Source organism: Strigops habroptila, unplaced genomic scaffold, assembly GCF_004027225.2.
Source record: "Strigops habroptila isolate Jane unplaced genomic scaffold, bStrHab1.2.pri NW_022045633.1_ctg1, whole genome shotgun sequence".
NCBI classification, from domain to species: Eukaryota; Metazoa; Chordata; class Aves; order Psittaciformes; family Psittacidae; genus Strigops; species Strigops habroptila.
The window spans coordinates 114705-136215 of record NW_022651109.1 but is presented as its reverse complement, the minus strand read 5'-3'; the positions used below and the strand labels follow the sequence as shown (position 1 = coordinate 136215).

General features: G+C 57.2%; 1 protein-coding gene across 1 annotated transcript; it reads right to left on the bottom strand.

The window, feature by feature from the left end:
- Nucleotides 1–240: 240 nt before the first annotated feature.
- Nucleotides 241–20007, bottom strand: LOC115603358 (transmembrane protease serine 9-like). Its single transcript, XM_030475172.1, has 15 exons — nucleotides 19968–20007; nucleotides 19710–19875; nucleotides 18555–18600; nucleotides 16846–16986; nucleotides 15490–15637; nucleotides 15240–15323; nucleotides 11719–11872; nucleotides 10246–10499; nucleotides 9479–9615; nucleotides 9245–9391; nucleotides 5578–5629; nucleotides 3571–3727; nucleotides 2225–2478; nucleotides 909–1045; nucleotides 241–393 (listed from the first exon to the last, which is right to left on the bottom strand). The coding sequence occupies exons 1-15, from the start codon at nucleotides 20005–20007 to the stop codon at nucleotides 241–243; spliced, it is 2070 nt and encodes a 689-aa protein (XP_030331032.1).
- Nucleotides 20008–21511: the final 1504 nt, after the last annotated feature.

Genomic DNA, 21511 nt, shown 5'->3' with positions numbered 1-21511 from the left:
CCATGGTGGTCCAGATCCATGGTCCATGATGGTCTATGGTGGCCCATGGTGGTCCAGATCCATGGTCTCTGGTGGCCCAGCTCCATGTATGTCCCTATATGTGGTCCATAGTGATCCATCTCCATGTCGTTCTGTCCCTACTCATAGTCCGTGGTGGCCCAGCTCCATGTAGGTCCCTCGTTGTGGTCCAGCTCCATGTCCCGTGTCCTTAGCGTGTCGTTAACGTGTCCTTGGCGTGTCCTAGTTGCGGTTCATGGTGTTCTCGATCCATCCCACGTAGTTGCAGACGCGGGTGTAGACCCCGGGGCGCCCGGGCAGGGCACACGTCTGCAGCCCCCAGGACACGATGCCCTGGAGGGTCCCGTTGCAGGACAGGGGCCCCCCAGAGTCACCCTAGGGGGGGGACATCCCATAGTTAGATGGGGGACACCCCAGAGCTAGATGGGGACACCCCAAATTTGGGGTCAGGGATGGTTCCGGGTGACCCATTGGTGGAGAAGAAGGTCTTTGGGTTGAAGGACACGTGGGGATGGGGGTCCACCATGGTGGTTATGGGGAAGAGGTTGAGTTTGGGGGCGGTTATGGGGGGATTTGGGGTGGGGGACCCCAAACTAGGTGAGGGACAGGCACTGGGGGACCCATAGAGGGAGAAGCTTGAAGGCCACGTGGGGATGGAGGTCCACCATGGTGGTTTGGGGTGAAGAGGTTGAGATGGGGGGCGGGGAGGTTGAGGTGGGGATTTGGGGGTGGGATGAAGGAGAGGACCCAACTTAGGGGTTACCACGACCTTGGGACCAGGAGGGCGCAAGACTTGGGGGGTGATGGTGGGGTGGCTGGTGGGGCAATGGGGACAAAGCGGGGGGGTTTAGGGTGGCTTTTGGGGTGTGTGTCCCCCCCCCCTCAGGTACCTGGCAGGAGTCGATGCGCTGGTTGCGCACCCCGGCGCAAAGCATGTTGGGAGTGACGCGCTGCGGGTAGGCCCGGCGGCAGGCGGCGTCGGGCAGGATGTCCACGTAGGCGCAGATCAGGTGCCGCGGGAGGGTCACTGTGGGCATGGGGGGGGTCAAAGGGGTCGGGGACACCCCCAGGGGGCTTCTGGGGTGCTCCGGGATCTACTATGAGGTTACTCATAGGTTACGCATAGGTTACTCATAGGTTAATCCGAGGTTCGGTGTTACTTCTAGGCTACTTGGGGGTTACGGGGGGGTTTAGCTATAGGGTGGGCAGCACTTAGAGGCTACTTGGGGGTTACTAAGGGGTTATCTACAGGTTGGGCAGCACTTGTGGGTTACTTATAGGCTACTTGGGGGTTACTGAGCGGTTACTGGTAGATTGGGCATCACTTACAGGCTACTTGTAGGGGGTGGTGATGGTTCCTTGGCCTGAAACAAGGCAGATGGTGGTGGGTGGGGGTTACTACAGGTCTGCTACAGGTTTACTACAGGTTCCCTATGGATCGCCATTGACTTTCTGGCTCACCTTGAGGGCTGGCGATGGTTCCCCAATCCAAAACAAGAGAGATGGTGGCAAGTGGGGGTTACTACAGCTCTACTATAGGTTTACTACAGGTTCCCTATGGGTCTCTGGTGACTTCCCAGCTCACCTTGGGGGCTGGTGATGGTTCCCCACCCCGAGACCAGGCAGGTGGCACTGGGGGGTTCTTACTACATTTCTACTATAGGTTTACTACAGGTTTCCTATGGGTCTCTGGTGACATCCCAGCTCACCTTGGGGGCTGGTGACGGTTCCCCACCCTGAGACCAGGCAGGTGGCACTGGGGGGGCCTTACTACAGGTCTACTACAGCTTTACTACAGGTTCCCTATGGGTCTCTGGTGACATCCCAGCTCACCTTGGGGGCTGGTGATGGTTCCCCACCCTGAGACCAGGCAGGTGGTGCCGGGGGGGGCCTTACTACAGGTCTACTACAGGTTTACTACAGGTTCCCTATGGGTCTCTGGTGACATCCCAGCTCACCTTGGGGGCTGGTGATGATTCCCCACCCTGAGACCAGGCAGGTGGCACTTGGGGTGCCTTACTACAGGTCTACTATAGGTTTACTACAGGTTTCCTATGGGTCTCTGGTGACTTCCCAGCTCACCTTGAGGGCTGGTGACGGTTCCCCACCTTGAGACCAGGCAGGTGGTGCCGCGGGGGCCTTACTACAGGTCTACTATAGGTTTACTACAGGCTCCCTATGGGTCTCCATTGACTTTCTGGCTCACCTTGGGGGCTGGTGACGGTTCCCCACCCCGAGACCAGGCAGGTGGTGCCGGGGGGGGCGCAGGCGCGGGGCAGGGCCAGGGGCCGCACGGCGCGGCCCAGCCCCACGGGTCGGTCGAGCTTGAGGAGCAGGAGGTCGTTGTCCAGGGTGGTGGGGTTGAAGGACGGGTGGGGAATGGCCTTGGCCACCAGGCGGTTCTGCTCCGTCCCCTCCTGCTGCTGCAGGTCGTTCTCGCCCAGGCGGAGGCGGATGCCCCTGGGGGGGGACGGGGATGTGGGGTGTGGGGACGTGGGGATGGGATGTGGGGAGATGGGGACGTGGGGAGGAAGGTGGGACATGCGGGGACACGGGGACGGTCCCATCTCCACTCCCTGTGGTGTCCTCCAAGGATGTGTTGTCCCATCTCCTCATGCTTCATGTCCATAGGTTGTGTCCCTATCCCCATATCCCATGTCCCCATATCCCCATATCCCATGTCCCTATATCCCCATACTTCATATCCCCATATCTCCATATCCCATAGCTTATATACCCCTATCCCATATTCTCGTGTCCCCATGTCCCATATCCCATGTCCCCATATTTCCATATCCCCATGTCCCCATATCCGATATCCCCATATCCCCATATCCCACATCCCCATATCCATATATCCCCATATCCCCATGTCCCCATATCCCCATATTCCCATATCCCCATGTCCCCATATCCCCATAACCCATGTCCCCATATTCTCATATCCCCATGTCCCCTGTCCCCATATCCCTGTATTCCGTATCTCATGTCCCCAATATCCCATATCCCCATGTCCCCATATCCTCATGTCCCCATATCCCCAAGTCCCATATCCCATGTCCCCATATCCCCATATCCCCATGTCCCCATATCCCATATCCCCATATCCCATGTCCCCATGTCCCGTATCCCCATGTCCCCATATCCCCATGTCCCATATCCCATATCCCCATATCCCATATCCCCATATCCCATGTCCCCATGTCCCGTATCCCCATGTCCCCATATCCCCATGTCCCATATCCCATATCCCCATATCCCATATCCCATATCCCCATATCCCATATCCCCATATCCCCATATCCCATGTCCCATGTCCCCATATCCCCATATCCCATATCCCATATCCCATGTCCCATATCCCATATCCCCATATCCCCATATCCCATATCCCCATATCCCCATATCCCATGTCCCATGTCCCCATATCCCATGTCCCCACACCCCATATCCCCATATCCCATATCCCATGTCCCCATATCCCATGTCCCCACACCCCATATCCCCATATCCCATATCCCATGTCCCATGTCCCATGTCCCCGCACCCCACCTGCTGTTGCAGTGGGCGGCCGAGAGGACCCAGTTGTCCCTGAGGAGGATCCCACCGCAGCGCACGGGGCTGTAGATGTAGACCTGCCACGGCTGGGAATGGGGGACACAGGGGTACCCCCCGATGATCCTGTCCTCATCCTGCCCTCCGGCTCCTCCTGCCGCGTGGGGACATGGGGTGTGGGGTGTGGGACATGGCAATATGGGACATGGGGATATAGGGATATGGGACGTGGGGTGTGGGAAATGGGACATTGGGTATGGGGTATGGGGTAGGGGATATGGGGTGTGGGATATGGGGATATGGGATATGGGGCATGGGGTGTGGGGTACGGGATATGGGATGTGGGATATGGGGCATGGGGTGTGGGGACATGGGGTATGGGATATGGGGTATGGGGTAGGGGGTATGGGATATGGAGTATGGGGTATGGGATATGGGGTGTGGGGTATGGGGTAGGGGGTATGGGATATGGAGTATGGGGTATGGGACATGGGGATATGGGACATGGGATGTGGGATATGGGGACATGGGGATATGGGACATGGGGATATGGGATATGGGGATATGGGATATGGGGATATGGGACATGGGGATATGGGATATGGGGATATGGGACATGGGGATATGGGACATGGGGATATGGGATATGGGGACATGGGACATGGGGATATGGGATATGGGGATATGGGGACATGGGGATATGGGACATGGGGATATGGGATATGGAGACATGGGATTGGGGATATGGGGGCATGGGGATGTGAGCATATAGGGACATGGGGATATGGGATATAGGACATGGGGATATGGGATATAGGGACATGGGGATATGGGGATATGGGATATGGGGACATGGGGATATGGGGTTATGAGGATGTAGGGACATGGAGACATGGGATATGGGGACATAGGGATATGGGGACATGGGGATATAGGACATGGGGATATGGGACATGGGATATGGGGACATGGGGATGTGGGGACATGAGACATGGGATATGGGGACATGGGGACATGGGGATATGAGGATATAGGGACATGGAGACATGGGATATGGGGACATGGGGATATGGGACATGGGATATGGGATGGGGAAATGGGGATATGGGGACATGGGACATGAGGATAAGAGGATATAGGGACATGGGGATAGGGGACATGGGGATATGGGGACATGGGACATGGGACAGGGGGATATGAGGATATGGGGACATGGGGATATGGGATATGGGACATGGGATATGGGGATAGGGGACATGGGACATGGGAATAGGGGACGTGGGATATGGGGATATGGGACATGGGGATATGGGACATGGGATATGGGACATGGGTCATGGGGACATGGGACACGGGACAGGGGGACACGTCTGTACCCAGCAGCAGCAGCAGGAGCAGGGTGAGCGGCAGCAGCTCCATGGCCCTGGGGGGGGACCTGCCCGTGTCCGTCTGTCCCAGCATCGCCCTTCATCCCGCTCCTTCCTTCTCCCCTTCATCCCGCTCCTTCCTTCCTCCTCTTCATCCCGCTCCTTCCTTCCCCCCTTCATCCCGCTCCCTCCTTCCCCCCTTCATCCCGCTCCCTCCTTCCCCCCTTCATCCCGCTCCTTCCTTCCTCCTCTTCATCCCGCTCCTTCCTTCCCCCCTTCATCCCGCTCCCTCCTTCCTCCTCTTCATCCTGCTCCTTCCTTCCCCCCCTTCATCCCGCTCCCTCCTTCCCCCCTTCATCCCGCTCCCTCCTTCCCCCCTTCATCCCGCTCCTTCCTTCCCCCCTTCCCACCTTCCATCCCACCCTCTCCACCTCCTCCTGTCCCCACTTCCTTCCGCCCCACCTTCCCTTCCTCCTTCCTTCCCATCCCTCCCTCCTTCCTCCTTCCGCCCCTTCCCTCTTCCTCCTCCTCCCTCCTTCCTTCCTCATTCCTTCCTCCTTCTCCCCCTCTCCCCTTCCCCATATCCCCCCTTATCCCTCCCCTTATCCCACCCCCCGTGTCCCCCCCCCCGTGTCACCTCCCGTCCCTGGCGTGTCCTTGGCGTGTCCGTGCCGTGTCCGTGCCGTGTCCTGGCGTGTTGTGGCGTGTCCCAGCTTGTTGGGGGTGGCTTTTGTGCCGATGGCTCCGCCCCGGGGGAGGAGCCCGGGATGGACCATGGGATGATGGGATGGACCAGGGGATGGGTTTGGGATGATGGGGTGGACGTCGGGATGATGGGATGGACCTTGAGATGTTGGGATGGGTGTTGGGGTGGATGTAGAGATGGGCAATGGGATGGTGGGATGGATGGTGGGATGTACAATGGGATTTGGGATGGACATTGGGATGGATGTTGGTCAGATGGGGTGGATTTGGGATGTTGGGTGGACATTGGGGTGGAGGGGATGGATGTCGGGATGTTGGGATGGATGGGATGAACGTTGGGGTGGATGTTGGCATGGATGGAATGGTTGGGATGGATGAAAGGGATCTTGGATGGATGTTGGGATGGACGTTGGATGGACATTGGGATGGATGTTGGTCAGATGGGATGGATTTGGGATGTTGGGTGGACATTGGGGTGGAGGGGATGGATGTCGGGATGGATGTCGGGATGTTGGGATGGATGGGATGAACGTTGGGGTGGATGTTGGCATGGATGGAATGGTTGGGATGGATGGAAGGGATCTTGGGATGGATGTTGGGATGGACGTTGGATGGACATTGGGGTGGATGTTGGGTTGGATCTTGGGATGGGTTGGGATAGGTGTTGGGATGGATGCTGGGATGGACATTGGGGTGGATGCGATAGATGGGATGGAAATCAGTGGGGATGTTGCCATGGATGCGATGGACATTGGACGGGATGGATGGTACAATGGATGTCGGGATAGATGTCGGGATGGACACTGGGATATCGCGATAGCTGTCGGGATAGACGTTGGACCCGAGCCTCTCGTGACTCTCGCACCAGCCCGGTCCCTCCCATCCCAACCCAGCCTCAATCCCGGGAGCTTTGGGGAGGAGGCGGCGGGATCCGGGACGCGGGAACGCTCCCAAATCCCAACGCGGCTCCTCCCTGCCCCTCCGGCCCCATTGATGGCTCTAATTACCCCCCAGCACTAATTACCCCCCTCTTAATGCCCCATAACGCTGCTGTGCCCCATGACTCAGCCCCACGGAGCCCATGGGATATGGGGCGGGAAGAAGGCTGGGAATTGGGGGAGGGAGGTGGGAATTAGGTGGGAATTGGGCTCCCTCCCCATAGGGAACCGGCGTTGAGCTGCTCTGGGACCAGTGTGGGGCAGTTCTGCCCTTTTGGGGTCAATTCTGGCCGATTTGGAGTCATTTCTGCCCCAGTTTGGGTCAATTTTGCCCAATTTTGGGTCATTTCTATCCAATTTTGGGTCAATTCGGTCCAATTTTACATCATTTTTGTGTTTTGGGGTCAATTCTGTCCAATTTTGGGTCAATTCTGTCCAATTTTTGTATCATTTCTGTATTTTTTGGTTGTTTCTACACGATTTTGGGTCATTTCTGTCCAATTTTGCCCATTTCTGCCCATTTTTGCCTATTTCTGCCCAATTTGGGGTCTATTTTGCTTGATTTTGGGTCATTCCTGTAATTTTGCGTCAATTTTGCCCAATTTGGGGTCATTTCTGTCCAATTTACGACATTTTTGTGGTTTTGGGTCATTTCGGTCTGGTTTTGGGTCGGTTTTGCCCAATTTGGGGTCATTTCTGTCCAATGTAGGGTCATTTCGACCTGATTTTGCCCAATTCTGCCCAATTTGGGTCATTTCTGCCTGATTTTGGGTCATTTCTACCCGATTTGAGGTCAATTTTGCCCAATTTGGGGTCATTTCTGTCCAATTTTACGTCATTTTTGTGGGTTTGGGTCATTTCTGTCTGGGTTTGGGTCGGTTTTGCCCAATTTTGGGTCATTTCTGTCCAATGTGGGGTCATTTCGACCTGATTTTGCCCAATTCTGCCCAATTTGGGTCATTTCTGCCTGATTTTGGGTCATTTTTACCCGATTTTGGGTCATTTCTACCCGATTTGAGGTCAATTTTGCCCAATTTGGGGTCACTTCTGTCCAATTTTACATCATTTTTGTGGTTTTGGGTCATTTCTGTATGGTTTTGGGTCGGTTTTGCCCAATTTGGGGTGATTTCTGTCCAATTTGGGGTCATTTCGATCTGATTTTGCCCAATTCTGCCCAATTTGGGTCATTTCTACCCAGTTTTGGGTCATTTCTATCCGATTTTAGGTCAATTTTGCCCAGTTTGGGGTCACTTCTGTATTTTTGGGTCAATTCTGTCTGATTTTGGGTCATTTGTCCCCAATTTTGGTCACTTCTACCTGATTTTGGGTCCCTTTGTCCTCCCAATGGGTCAGGAGATGCCTTAGAGATGCTGGGAGGGATTTATTGGGGGTCTGTGGTGGGGTCTGTCCATCCATGGTGGGATGAGATGGTCTCTGTTGGATCTATGGTGGGTTCCATGGCTCCATGGTGGGATGAGATGGTCTCTGTTGGATCTATGGTGGGTTCCATGGTGGGATGAGATGGTCTCTGTTGGATCTATGGTGGGTTCCATGGTGGGATGAGATGGTTTCTGTTGGATCTATGGTGGGTTCCATGGCTCCATGGTGGGATGAGATGGTCTCTGTTGGATCTATGGTGGGTTCCATGGCTCCATGGTGGGATGAGATGGTCTCTGTTGGATCTGTGGTGGGTTCCATGGTGGGATGAGATGGTCTCTGTTGGATCTATGGTGGGTTCCATGGCTCCATGGTGGGATGAGATGGTCTCTGTTGGATCTATGGTGGGTTCCATGGCTCCATGGTGGGATGAGATGGTCTCTGTTGGATCTGTGGTGGGTTCCATGATGGGATGAGATGGTCTCTGTTGGATCTATGGTGGGTTCCACGGTGGGATGAGATGGTCTCTGTTGGATCTGTGGTGGGTTCCATGGTGGGATGAGATGGTTTCTGTTGGATCTATGGTGGGTTCCATGGCTCCATGGTGGGATGAGATGGTCTCTGTTGGATCTATGGTGGGTTCCATGGCTCCATGGTGGGATGAGATGGTCTCTGTTGGATCTATGGTGGGTTCCATGGTGGGATGAGATGGTCTCTGTTGGATCTATGGTGGGTTCCATGGCTCCATGGTGGGATGAGATGGTCTCTGTTGGATCTATGGTGGGTTCCATGGTGGGATGAGATGGTCTCTGTTGGATCTATGGTGGGTTCCATGGCTCCATGGTGGGATGAGATGGTCTCTGTTGGATCTATGGTGGGTTCCATGGCTCCATGGTGGGATGAGATGGTCTCTGTTGGATTTATGGTGGGTTCCATGGTTCCGTGGTGGGATGAGATGGTCTCTGTTGGATCTATGGTGGGTTCCATGGCTCCATGGTGGGATGAGATGGTCTCTGTTGGATCTATGGTGGGTTCCATGGTGGGATGAGATGGTCTCTGTTGGATCTATGGTGGGTTCCATGGTGGGATGGGATGGTCTCTGTTGGATCTATGGTGGGTTCCATGGCTCCATGGTGGGATGAGATGGTCTCTGTTGGATCTATGGTGGGTTCCATGGTGGGATGAGATGGTCTCTGTTGGATCTATGGTGGGTTCCATGGTGGGATGAGATGGTCTCTGTTGGATCTATGGTGGGTTCCATGGCAGGACGAGCAGGTCTCAGGCCTCCCCCATGGTCTCCAGGATCCAGGGCAGGTAGTTGTAGACCCGGGTGTAGACCCCCGGCTTCCCCGGCTGCCCACAGGGGTGGTCGCCCCATGAGACAATGCCCTGAAGGACCCCATCGCAGATGAGGGGACCCCCGGAGTCACCCTGGGGACAAGAGAGGGACCATGAGAGGACCTTGGCCGTGGAGATGTGGGGCGCGGGGAGATGGGGCGTGGGGGGACATGGGGGTACCTGGCACGAGTCCTTCCCCCCCGTGGTGGCCCCGGCGCACATCATGTCCTCGGTCACTTTGGAGCCGTAGATGGAGCCACACTCGGTGTCATCGACCACCGTGATGTTGACACATTGGACGGTGTCAGGGAAGGTCTCTGGGGGCAGAAGGAGACGTGGGGACCCCTTGGAGATGCCACCAGGCAACCCAATGGAGATTGAGGTCTCCAACCCCTTGGAGATGCCACCTCCATCACCCATTGGCCATTGGGTCCTATCTCCATGGAGATGCCACCAGGCAACCCAATGCACTTGAGGTCTCCAACCTTTGGTCATTGAGGTCCCTTCTCCTTGGAGATGCCACCAGCCAACCCAGTGCGGGTTGAGGTCAGTGGGACATGGTCATCAATGGAACATGGTCATGGTGGGCCACCAAGGTCCCTTCTCCTTGGAGATGCCACCAGCCAACCCAATGGAGATCGAGGCCTCCAAGCCTTGCCCATCGAGTTCCTTCACCTTTGAGGTGCCACCTCCACCATCTATTGGCCATTGAGGTCCCTTCTCACTGGAGATGCCACCAGCCAACCCAATGCACTTGAGGCTTCCAACCCCTCGGAGATGCCACCAGCCAACCCAATGCACTTGAGGCTTCCAACCCCTTGGCCATTGAGGTCTCCAACCCGTTGGAGATGGCACCAGCCAACCCAATGGAGGTTGGTGTCTCCAACCCCTTGGAGATGCCACCAGCCAACCCAAGGGATCTTGGTGTCTCCAGCCCTTGGCCGTACCCTCGGGGCTGGTGGTGGTGCCCCAGCCCATGACGGTGCAGTTGGCCCCGGTGGCCACTGGGGCCTCAGGTAGGACAAAGGGTTGGATGGAGCTGGAGCTGCTCAACGGTGGCTCCAGGCGCAGCAGCATCAGGTCATGGGCGTAGCTGGAGTCACTGAAGCCGGGGTGGACAACGGTGGCCACGGCCACCGAGAACTCCTCCTGGCCCGAGGGGGACGCCAGGCTGTGGGCACCCGCCAGGACCTGGATGTTGCTGGAGGGACATGGGGGGACATGGTTGTGGGGGGGGACATGGTTGTGGGGGGGGACATGGTTGGGGGGGGACATGGTTGGGGGGGACATGGTTGGGGGGGGGACATGGTTGGGGGGGGACATGGGCATGGGGGGACGTGATGGACGTGGTGGGAGGTGGACCTGGATGTGGTCCCTGGAGGGACGTGGGGACATGGAGGGGACGTGGTGGCATCTCCTGGGGATGGGGTTGTGGTGGGACGTGGGCATGGAGGGACCCCACTTGCCCTCCCAATCCCCTCCCAGTGTAGCCCCATTGCCCCCATTGCCCCCCATTGCCCCCATTGCCCCCATTACCCCCATTGCCCCATTACCCCCCATTAACCCATTGCCCCATTACCCCCCATTAACCCATTGCCCCCATTCCCCCCATTCCCCCCATTGCCCCCATTGCCCCCTTTACCCCCCATTCCCCCCATTGCCCCCTATTCCCCCCATTACCCCCATTGCCCCCGTTGCCCCCATTGCCTCCATTGACCCCATTCCCCCCATTGCCCCCATTACCCCCCATTACCCCCATTCCCCCCATTGACCCATTGCCCCATTCCCCTCCATTACCCCCATTGTCCCCATTCCCCCCATTGCCCCCGTTGCCCCCATTGCCCCCATTTCCCACATTACCCCCATTGCCCCCATCGCTCCCATTGACTCATTGCCCCCATTCCCCCCATTCCCCCCATTACCCCCATTCCCCCCATCCCCCCATTACCCCCATTACCCCCATTGCCCCCATTACCCCCATTCCCCCCATTACCCCCATTGCCCCCCATTCCCCCCATTCCCCCCATTGCCCCATTGCCCCCATTGCCCCCATTGCCCCCATTACCCCCATTGCCCCATTACCCCATTGCCCCCATTCCCCCCATTGCCCCCATTGCCCCATTACCCCCATTACCCCCATTCCCCCCATTGCCCCCATTGCCCCATTACCCCCATTGCCCCCATTACCCCCCATTACCCCCATTGCCCCATTACCCCCATTGCCCCCATTCCCCCCATTGCCCCCATCACCCCCATTCCCCCCATTGCCCCATTACCCCCATTGCCCCCATTACCCCCCATTACCCCCATTGCCCCATTCCCCCCATTCCCCCCATTGCCCCCCTTGTCCCCATTGCCCCCATTGCCCCCATCACCCCCGTTGCCCCCATTGCCCCCGTTGCCCCCGTTGCCCCCCTGACCTGGCCTCGCAATGGGCGGCGCTCAGCACCCACTCGGGCCCCAGCAGCGCCCCCCCGCAGTAGGCGGAGCCAAAGTGCAGCAGCAGCACGAGGCCCTCGTGGCCCCCCTGCGGGCACGAGCTGCCCCCCAGGATGCGGCCGCCCCATTGATGGGCTGGGGGGGGGACACGCATGGACGGGCTCATTTAAAGGGGGTGATGGGGGGGGGGGACACCCCATAACCCACTATGGGGCATCCCATAACCCAACATGGGACCCCCCAAACCCCACATTGGGACCCCAAGGACCCCCCAAGCCCCCCATGAGGCACCCAACCCCCCCCCATATAGCACCCAAAGGACCCCTTAGATCCCCTCTGTCCCCCCCCAGGGACCCCCCATAACTCCCAACACAGCCACAGAGCACCCAAATGACCCCCCTGCACCCCAAGCCCCACCCTGGACCCCCCCCCAAACCCACAATGGGACCTCCATAACCTCCCATATGGCACCCAAAGGACCCCCCTAACCCCCATGTGGCACCCAATGGACCCCCATAATCCCCCATATGGCACCCAAAGGCCCCCATAACCCCCCATATGGCACCCAAAGGCCCCCATAACCCCCCATATGGAACCCAAAGACCCCCCATAACCCCCCATATGGCACCCAAAGGCCCCCATAACCCCCCATATAGCACCCAAAGGCCCCCATAACCCCCCATATTGCACCCAAAGACCCCCATAACCCCCCATATGGCACCCAAAGACCCCCCCATAACCCCCATATTGCACCCAAAGACCCCCATAACCCCCCATATGGCACCCAAAGGCCCCCATAACCCCCCATATGGCACCCAAAGACCCCCCATAACCCCCCATATGGCACCCAAAGACCCCCCCATAACCCCCATATTGCACCCAAAGACCCCCATAACCCCCCATATGGCACCCAAAGGCCCCCATAACCCCCCATATGGCACCCAAAGACCCCCCATAACCCCCCATATGGCACCCAAAGACCCCCATAACCCCCCATATGGCACCCAAAGACCCCCCCATAACCCCCATATTGCACCCAAAGACCCCCATAACCCCCCATATGGCACCCAAAGGCCCCCATAACCCCCCATATGGCACCCAAAGACCCCCCATAACCCCCCATATGGCACCCAAAGGCCCCCATAACCCCCCATATGGCACCCAAAGGCCCCCCATAACCCCCATATGGCACCCAAAGGCCCCCATAACCCCCCATATGGCACCCAAAGGCCCCCCATAACCCCCCATATGGAACCCCATAACCCCCCATATGGCACCCAAAGGCCCCCCATAACCCCCCATATGGAACCCCATAACCCCCCATATGGCACCCAAAGGCCCCCATAACCCCCCATATGGCATCCAAAGACCCCCATAACCCCCCATATGGCACCCAAAGGCCCCCCATAACCCCCATATGGCACCCAAAGGCCCCCATAACCCCCCATATGGCACCCAAAGGCCCCCATAACCCCCCATATGGCACCCAAAGGCCCCCCATAACCCCCCATATGGCACCCAAAGGCCCCCCATATGGCACCCAAAGGCCCCCCCTCACCGGGCACCCCCATGGGCAGCAGCAGCAGCAGCAGCAGCACCGGGGGGGGGGGTCCGGGCGCGACCATGGCGGGTCCGGGGGGGGGGGGTCGGGGCCCCCCCGAGGCTCATCAAGGCTCCGGTTAATGATTAACGGGGCTCGTTAATGAGACCCTGAGAAGGGGGGGGGGGACGGGGGGGGCAGGTGGCGTGTTCCCACCCCTCCCCCACCCTGTCACTTGGGGGGGGCAATGGGGTTGGTTATGGGGTGACAAAGGGGTGGCCATAGGGGGGTTATTGGGTGACAATGGGGCTGGTTATAGGGTGATAATGGGGTGACAATGGGGTGGCCGTGGGGTAATAATGGGGGGGGTCATGGGGGTGACAATGGGATTAGTTATGGGGTGACAATGGGGTGGCTATGGGGGGGGGGGACACACATGGGGGCAACAAAGGGGTCCCATAGGGGGAATCATAGGGGACAGTTATGGGGTGACAATGGGGTGATAATGGGGTTGATGATGAGGTGACAAAGAGGAGGCCATAGGGGTCAGTTATGGGGTGACAATGGGGTGAAGTGGGTCCCTGTGTCTATCTATGGGGTGAAGGAGGTCCCCGTGGTCCATCTATGGGTCTAAGCAGGTCTCTGTGTCTATCTATGGGGTGAAGAAGGTCCCCATGGTCCATCTATGGGTCAAAGCAGGTCCCTGTGTCTATCTATGGGGCGACGTGTGGGGCGGGTGCTGCCCCATTAAGGTTGGATTAAGGCCTCGCCCTGGGTGTGGGGCCGGGCGCCTATTATGGGATGGCTCATTAACGCTAATGAGGCTTTAGGGGCCTCAGCAAGGGCACACGAGCCTGGGCTGTGATTGGCTGGCGATGAGGAAGCTCCGCCCCCCGCATTGGGGCAGGACCAGCGGCCAATGGGGTGGCTCCAAGTTGAGGTGGGTGGGACTTAAGAGGAGCCCAGCCAATGGCGTGGACCCCATTTAGGCTGAGTTGGTCTTGGACAGGGCTCAACCAATGGCGTGGCCCCACTTTGGGGTGGGTGGGACTTCGGAGGAGCTCAACCAATGGCGTGGAAGCACTTTGGGTTGAGTAGGTCTTGGGAAGAGCCCAACCAATGGTGGGCTTTGAGGTGGGTTGGACTTAGGAGGAGTCGAGCCAATGGGGTGGCTTCAAGTTGAGGTGGGTGGGACTTAAGAGGAGCTCAACCAATGGCGTGGCTCCAAGTTGACATAGGTGGGACTTAGGAGGAGCTCAGCCAATGAGGTGGCTCCAGTTTGGGGTGGGCGGGACTTAGGAGGAGCTCAACCAATGGTGTGGAAGCACTTTGGGGCGAGTAGGTCTTGAGAAGAGCTCAACCAATGGCGTGGCCCCTCTTTGAGGCAGGTGGGACTTGAGAAGAGCTCGACCAATGGCGACGTCTTCTCCCTGACCATCTCTATGGGGCCCACCTCAGGAGACCCCCATGTGGGGCAGGATGGAGACGTGACCCCTCCAGCACCACCTATGGGGGGGGAGGAGAAGGCAACCAAGTGGCCACCAGCCTCAGAAGAACCTGGTGGACATTGGGTTGACCAAGCAACCACCATGAGTTGGGTGACCCTCATTGGGTTGACCAAGCACCATTGATTGGTTGAACCTCATTGGGTTGACCATTGGTTGGTTGACCTTCATTGGGTTGACCAACCACCATTGATTGGTTGAGCCTCATTGGGTTGACCAAGCACCATTGATTGGTTGAACCTCATTGGGTTGACCAACCACCATTGACCCTCATTGGCTGACCCTTGTTGGGTGCTTCTCCTATTGGGCACCTCCTGGTAGATAGACCCCGCTTGAGTTGACCACCCTCTCTCTGGCTTGAAGACCCTTTGTCGACCACCATGTCCTTGGTGCCACCACAACCCATCAGAGATGATGGATGAGGAGACCAGGGTTGGAAAGCTGGTGGTGACCCCACCATGAAGCCCACAACCACCACCACCACTGGTCACTGGGGCCATGGGGGGCGACCACAGCACCACGTTGGGCTTGATCTTCTCATCTAACGGGAGGTTGAAAGGACCAAAGCGACCATCACAAAGGCTTTAATTTCTGGTGTCTTCCCACCCCACATCTCACCAGCTTCACCCACAGCTTCTGGTGGCCCCGTGGTCCTCTGACCTCCCCCCTGTATGGCGTGTGGAGCTGGTTGAGGAGGTCCCCTCAGTTGTCCTTCATGATCTTATGGATCCATTGGGCGTATCTACAGACCTTGGTGTAGACCCCAGGGCGCTTGGGTTGGCCGCACTTCTCCATGCCCCAAGACACGATGCCTTGGAGGGTCTTGTTGCAAACCAGAGGTCCTCCAGAGTCCCCCTATGGAGAAACGTGGTGTCGGCCCCATGGTGGACGTCACCTTCCATGGCTTGACCAAGCCAGGACCAACCCCATGAGCTTTGGCCTCATGAGGGTGACCTCTTTAGGTTGGCCAAGCGCTCTTGGCTTGGGTGCTCATCACTGGCTTGACCCATTGGGTGGTCAACCGTTGGGTGCCATTGGGTGGTCAACTCCAACGTGGTCAACCAGTTGGGTCAACCACCCCCCTTGGGTTGGCCAACCCTCTTGGCCAAGCCCTCTTGCACTGACCAACCCTTGTTGGGTTGGAGCCCCCCCATTGGCTTCTTCAGCTCCCCTTGGGTTGGCTGCCCATTGAGTTGCCCAACTCAGCTGAAGCCACCATATGCTTGAAGACCACCATGAGCTTCACCTGATGGTTGAACCTTGAAGCCCAGCCCTAAGTTGACCACTAATGGCCAAGAGGACACCGGGATGGACCTCAAGATGCCCATAGAGGTGGACCTCAAGGGGCCATAGAGATGGACCTCAAGAGGACATCGAGATGGACCTCAAGGGGCCATAGAGGTGGACATGAAGGGGCCATAGAGATGGACCTCAAGAGGACATCGAGATGGACCTCAAGGGGCCATAGAGATGGACCTCAAGATGCCCATAGAGATGGACCTCAAAAGGACATCGAGGTGGACCTCAAGATGCCCATAGAGATGGACCTCAGGAGGACATGGAGATGGACCTCAAGAGGCCATAGAGATGGACCTCAAGAGGACATCGAGATGGATCTCAAGGGGCCATAGAGGTGGACCTCAAGGGGCCATCGAGATGGACCTCAAGAAGACATCAAGATGGACCTCAAGAGGACATCGAGATGGACCTCAAGAAGACATCAAGATGGACCTCAAGATGCCCATGGAGATGGACCTTAAGGGGCCATGGACATGGACCTCAAGGGGCCATGGAGATGCACCTCAGGAGGACATCGAGATGGGCCTCAAGAGGCCATAGAGATGGGCCTCAAGAGGCTATAGAGATGCACCTCAAGAGGCCATAGAGATGGACCTGAAGATGCCCACAGAGATGGACCTCAAAAGGACATCGAGATGGACCTCAAGATGCCCATAGAGATGGACCTCAAGGGGACATCGAGATGGACCTCAGGAGGACATGGAGATGGACCTCAAGGGGCCCTAGAGCTGGTTCCTGCTGGTCCAAGGGGTTCTGCTCCGTACCTGACATGAGTCCCTACCACCTTGGAGGCTCCCGGCGCAGAGCATGTTCTCGGTGATGGAACCGGGGTACAAGCGGTGGCATTCGGCCGTGGAGAAGATGGTGACGTTGACGCACTGCAAGACGTCCGGGTAAGTGACTGAGGTGGGACACAAAGGGACAAAGAAGGAAGGGAGGGGAGGAGAAGAAAGAGACCAAAGGAGATGGACCCGGCGACCGGCAGGAACGTCATCCCGTAGCACCCAAACCCCACCCAAAGGTGACACCCAACGTGGTGGGATGGGGCCTGGGGGGGCCCAAGGTGGGGTTGGGGGGGGGGGAAGGGGGGCTATGGGGTGGGGGGGTGGAGGTGGCGGTGGTGGAACCTGATGGCCACAAGGGCACCTGAATGGCCATAAGGGACTCAGATGGCCATAAGGGCACCCATATGTCCCAGATGGCCATAAGGGGACCCATATCTCCGTGGGTGGACCTAGACCTCCATAATGGGGCCCATATCTCCAGGAAGGGACCCGTGTCTCCATAAGAGGAGATGGACCACGGCACCAAGAAGGTGACCCTGATGTGCCCATCCCCTCCATAAGAACCTCCAAGACCTCCATAGGAACCTTCATCCCCTCTATAAGAACCCCCTAGACCTCCATAAGAACCTTCATCCCCTCTATAAGAACCCCCTAGACCTCCATAAGAACCTCCAAGACCTCCATAAGAACCTCCAAGACCTCCATAAGAACCCCCTGAACCTCCATAAGAACCTCCAAGACCTCCATAAGAACCCCTTAGACCTCCATAAGAACCTCCAAGACCTCCATAAGAACCCCTTAGACCTCCATAAGAACCTCCAAGACCTCCATAAGAACCCCCTAAACCTCAATAAGAACCTCCAAGACCTCCATAAAACCTCCAACTGCACCATAAGAAGCCCCTAGACCTCCATAAGAACCTCCAAGACCTCCATAAGAACTCCCTAAACCTCCATAAGAACCTCCAAGACCTCCATAAAACCTCCAACTGCACCATAAGAAGCCCCTAGACCTCCATAAGAACCTCCAAGACCTCCATAAGAACCCCCTAAACCTCCATAAGAACCTCCAAGACCTCCATAAAACCTCCAACTGCACCATAAGAAGCCCCTAGACCTCCATAAGAACCTCCATCCCCTCCATAAGAACCTCCAAGACCTCCATAAGAACCCCTTAGACCTCCATAAGAACCCCTTAGACCTCCATAAGAACCTCCAAGACCTCCATAAGAACCTCCAACCCCTCCATAACAACCTCCATCCCCCCCATAAGAATCCCTAGACCTTCATAAGAACCTCCATCCCCTCCATAAGAACCTCCAAGACCTCCATAAGAACCTCCATCCCCCCATAAGAACGCCCTAGACTCCATAAGAACCTCCAAGACCTCCATAAGAACCTCCAAGACCTCCATAAGAACCTCCATCCTCCCATAAGAAGCCTCATGACCCCCATAAGAGCCCCTGGAGCCACTCGGGTACCTTCAGGGGAGGTGGTGGCTCCCCATCCTGACGTGGTGCAGGTGGTCCCAGGCTGGGGCAAGCAGGAGGCCACCGAGATGGGCCTGATCCTGTCGGTGACGGTGACGGGCGTCAGGAGCTTCATCATCATGATGTCGTTGTCCTTGGTGGTGGGGTCGTAGCTGGGGTGAGCCACCATCTTCTGCACCATCTTCTGCACCTCCCCGCGCTCGCGTGTGTAGAGGTTGTGTTTGCCCATGTGGACACTGGTGATCCTATGGGGCACGGGGAGGTGCTCACCATGCGGTGGAGGACACGGGGATGGGACATAGGAGATGGTGGTCATGGGTCTTGTAGGACGTGGGATGGACCATGGCGCAATGGTGGGGTAATGGTAGGATGGGGCATGGTCAAGATGTGTGGCACATCATGGACCACGTGTGGGACATGGCATGGACCATGTGTAGGACATCACGGACCATGTGTAGGACATCACGGACCATGTGTGGGACATGGTATGGACCATGTGTAGGACATGGTATGGACCATGTGTAGAACATCATGGACCATGTGTAGGACATCATGGACCATGTGTAGGACATGGTATGGACCATGTGTAGGACATCATGGACCATGTGTAGGACATCATGGACCATGTGTAGGACATGGAATCTGCAGCATGGCCAAGTGTGGGACATGTCATGGACCATATGTGGGACATGGGGTCCACAGCACGGCCAAGGAGATGTGTGGGGCACCATGGACCATGTGTGGACATCATGGACCATGTGTGGACATCATGGACCATGTGTAGGACATGGGGTCTACAGCATGGCCAAGGAGATGTGTGGGACACGCCATGGACCATGTGTAGGACACCTCGTGGCCCACATATGGGACATACATGGCCCACATATGACGTATCAGAACATGTGTAGACCACAACTTGACCACAACCTGGATGACACCACGACATGGGCCACACATGGACCATGAAGACCACAACCACTGGGTCCATAACCTGGATGGGACCACACCAAGGACCCATGAAGACCATGACAAGTGGGCCCATAACCTGCAGGGGACCACACCATGGACTCATGAAGACCACTAAGACCATGAAGACCACAACCCATGGGCCCATAACCTGGATGGGACCATGACATGGACCACGTATGGACCATGAAGACCATGAAGACCACAACACGAGCCCATAACCTGGATGGGACCATGACATGGACCACATATGGACCATGAAGACCATGAAGACCACAACCCATGAGCCCATAACCTGGATGGGACCACACCATGGACCCGTGAAGACCATGAAGACCACGATATGGCCGAGGAGCCACCTCGGGGCCATGGAGGACATTGTCCTTACCCTGGTGTGGTGCAATGGGCCGCCGTCACCACCCACTCCTTGTCCACCAGGACCCCACCGCAGTAGAGCTTGTACATGTCCAAGATGGCCACTTGCCATGGTTGCGAATGGGGCTCACAGTCCATGCCACCAACCACACGCGTGTCCCCCACCACCACAGAGGTCACTACAAGGGAGGACACGCCAAGAACACGCATGTTAGAGCCACCCACACGTGTGTCCACGCCGCGTTTCGACCCCACCACCCCTCGTACTCACCCATGGACACCACCAAGACCAATGTCCTCAGCACCTTCATGGTGCCCCATAGCTTGGGGACCTCCATTGCTGTGGTCGCTGTGGGGCAAAGCTGTTAGATGCCCCCCCCATGGGGGTTTTGCCCCCAGGAGAAGATGAGATGGTCCATAAGGACCCCCATAGATGGAGGTTTTGGGGGGGTCTTAGAGCAAGATGGGGTGTCCATCATCCCACCCCACCACCTCCACCCCATTGGCCCCGTCATTGCCATCAAGCTGTTGCAATGGGTGACATCATGGGCCCATAGGAGCAACCAGCAGAGTCATCCTTAATGAGGCCACGTAATTATGGGTTCCACCAAGTCCTCCACCTTCCCCCTCCTTGTCTCCAGGCCATTGACCTCCCAGAACCTCACTCTGCCCTTGGATGCCTCCCATGGGATGGAGCTGGTGGGGCTATGGAGATAGGGGACGTGGTGGCCCAATGGGTCTTCAAGGGGGTGGGGCTGGAGATAGCTTTGGATGGGGGGTGTCGTCTCCTCTATGGACATGGGGAAGGGGTTGGAAGGACATGGGGGGTTGGTGGCCATGGTTGAGGGTTGGGGTTGTCCATGGGTCTGAGTCAGGGGTTCCCATGGGTTGGAGGTACCCATGGACATGGATCATGGATCCTCACGGACGTGGGTTGGAGGTACCCATGGACATGGGTCATGGATCCTCATGGACGTGGGTCATTGCTCCCCATGGATCCTCAAAGACATGGGTCATTGCTCCCCACGGATCCTCATGGGCGTGGGTCATTGCTCCCCATGGATCCTCATGGACGTGGGTCATTGCTCCCCATGGACGTGGGTCATGGATCCTCATGGCCATGGGTTGGAGGCACCCATGGCCATGGGTGCTGCTTCCTCACAGCAGTGGGTCATTGCTCCCCATGGAGAAGGTTTGTGGGCCCCATAGAAGTGGGTCAAAGCTCCACGTGACTGTGGGTCACGGTTCCCATGGCCATGGGTTGGAGCCACCCATGGGTGTGGGTCACCACTCCCTGTGGCCATGTGCCATGGGCCCCATAGATAAAGGAAATGGGGCCCATGGGGCGCAGGTTCCTTGCTCCCCATGGAGATGGGTGGTGGGCCCCGTGGTGGGCCCCATGGTGGGGACCATGGAGATGGGTTGGGGAGGGCCCTATGGAGGGGTTGGAGGAGGACGGGGAGGGGTTGGAGATCATGGATGGAGGAGGAAGGATGGAGATGGAGGATGGAGGAACATGGATGGAGAAGAGGGAGGGATGGAAATAAGGGTGGAGATGGAGGAGGGATGGAGATGGAAGGAGATGTGGAGAAGAGGGAAAGATGGAGATAGGGGTGGAGGAAACATGGAGGAGAAGAAAGGATGGAGATGGAGGAAGAAGGAAACAGGAGAAGGAAGGATGAAGATGAGGAAGGAGGAAACATGGAGAACGGAAGAATGGAGATAAGGATGGAAATGGAGGAAGGATGGAGATAGAAAGAAAGAAGGAGACATGGAGAACAGGGAGGGATGGAGATAGGGATGGAGGAAACATGG

What these genes read in the sequence shown, in the direction of transcription:
- LOC115603358 (XM_030475172.1), bottom strand. Translation starts at nt 20,007, where the DNA reads ATGAAGGTGCTGAGGACATTGGTCTTGGTGGTGTCCATGG. An exon ending in TCCTGGAGACCATGGGGGAG is followed by an intron (nt 5,630 to 9,244) that starts GCCTGAGACCTG and finishes ACAACACGCCAG; the next exon opens with GACACGGCACGGACACGGCA. An exon ending in GCCGCCCACTGCAACAGCAG is followed by an intron (nt 2,479 to 3,570) that starts GTGGGGTGCGGG and finishes GTCCCCCCCCAG; the next exon opens with GGGCATCCGCCTCCGCCTGG.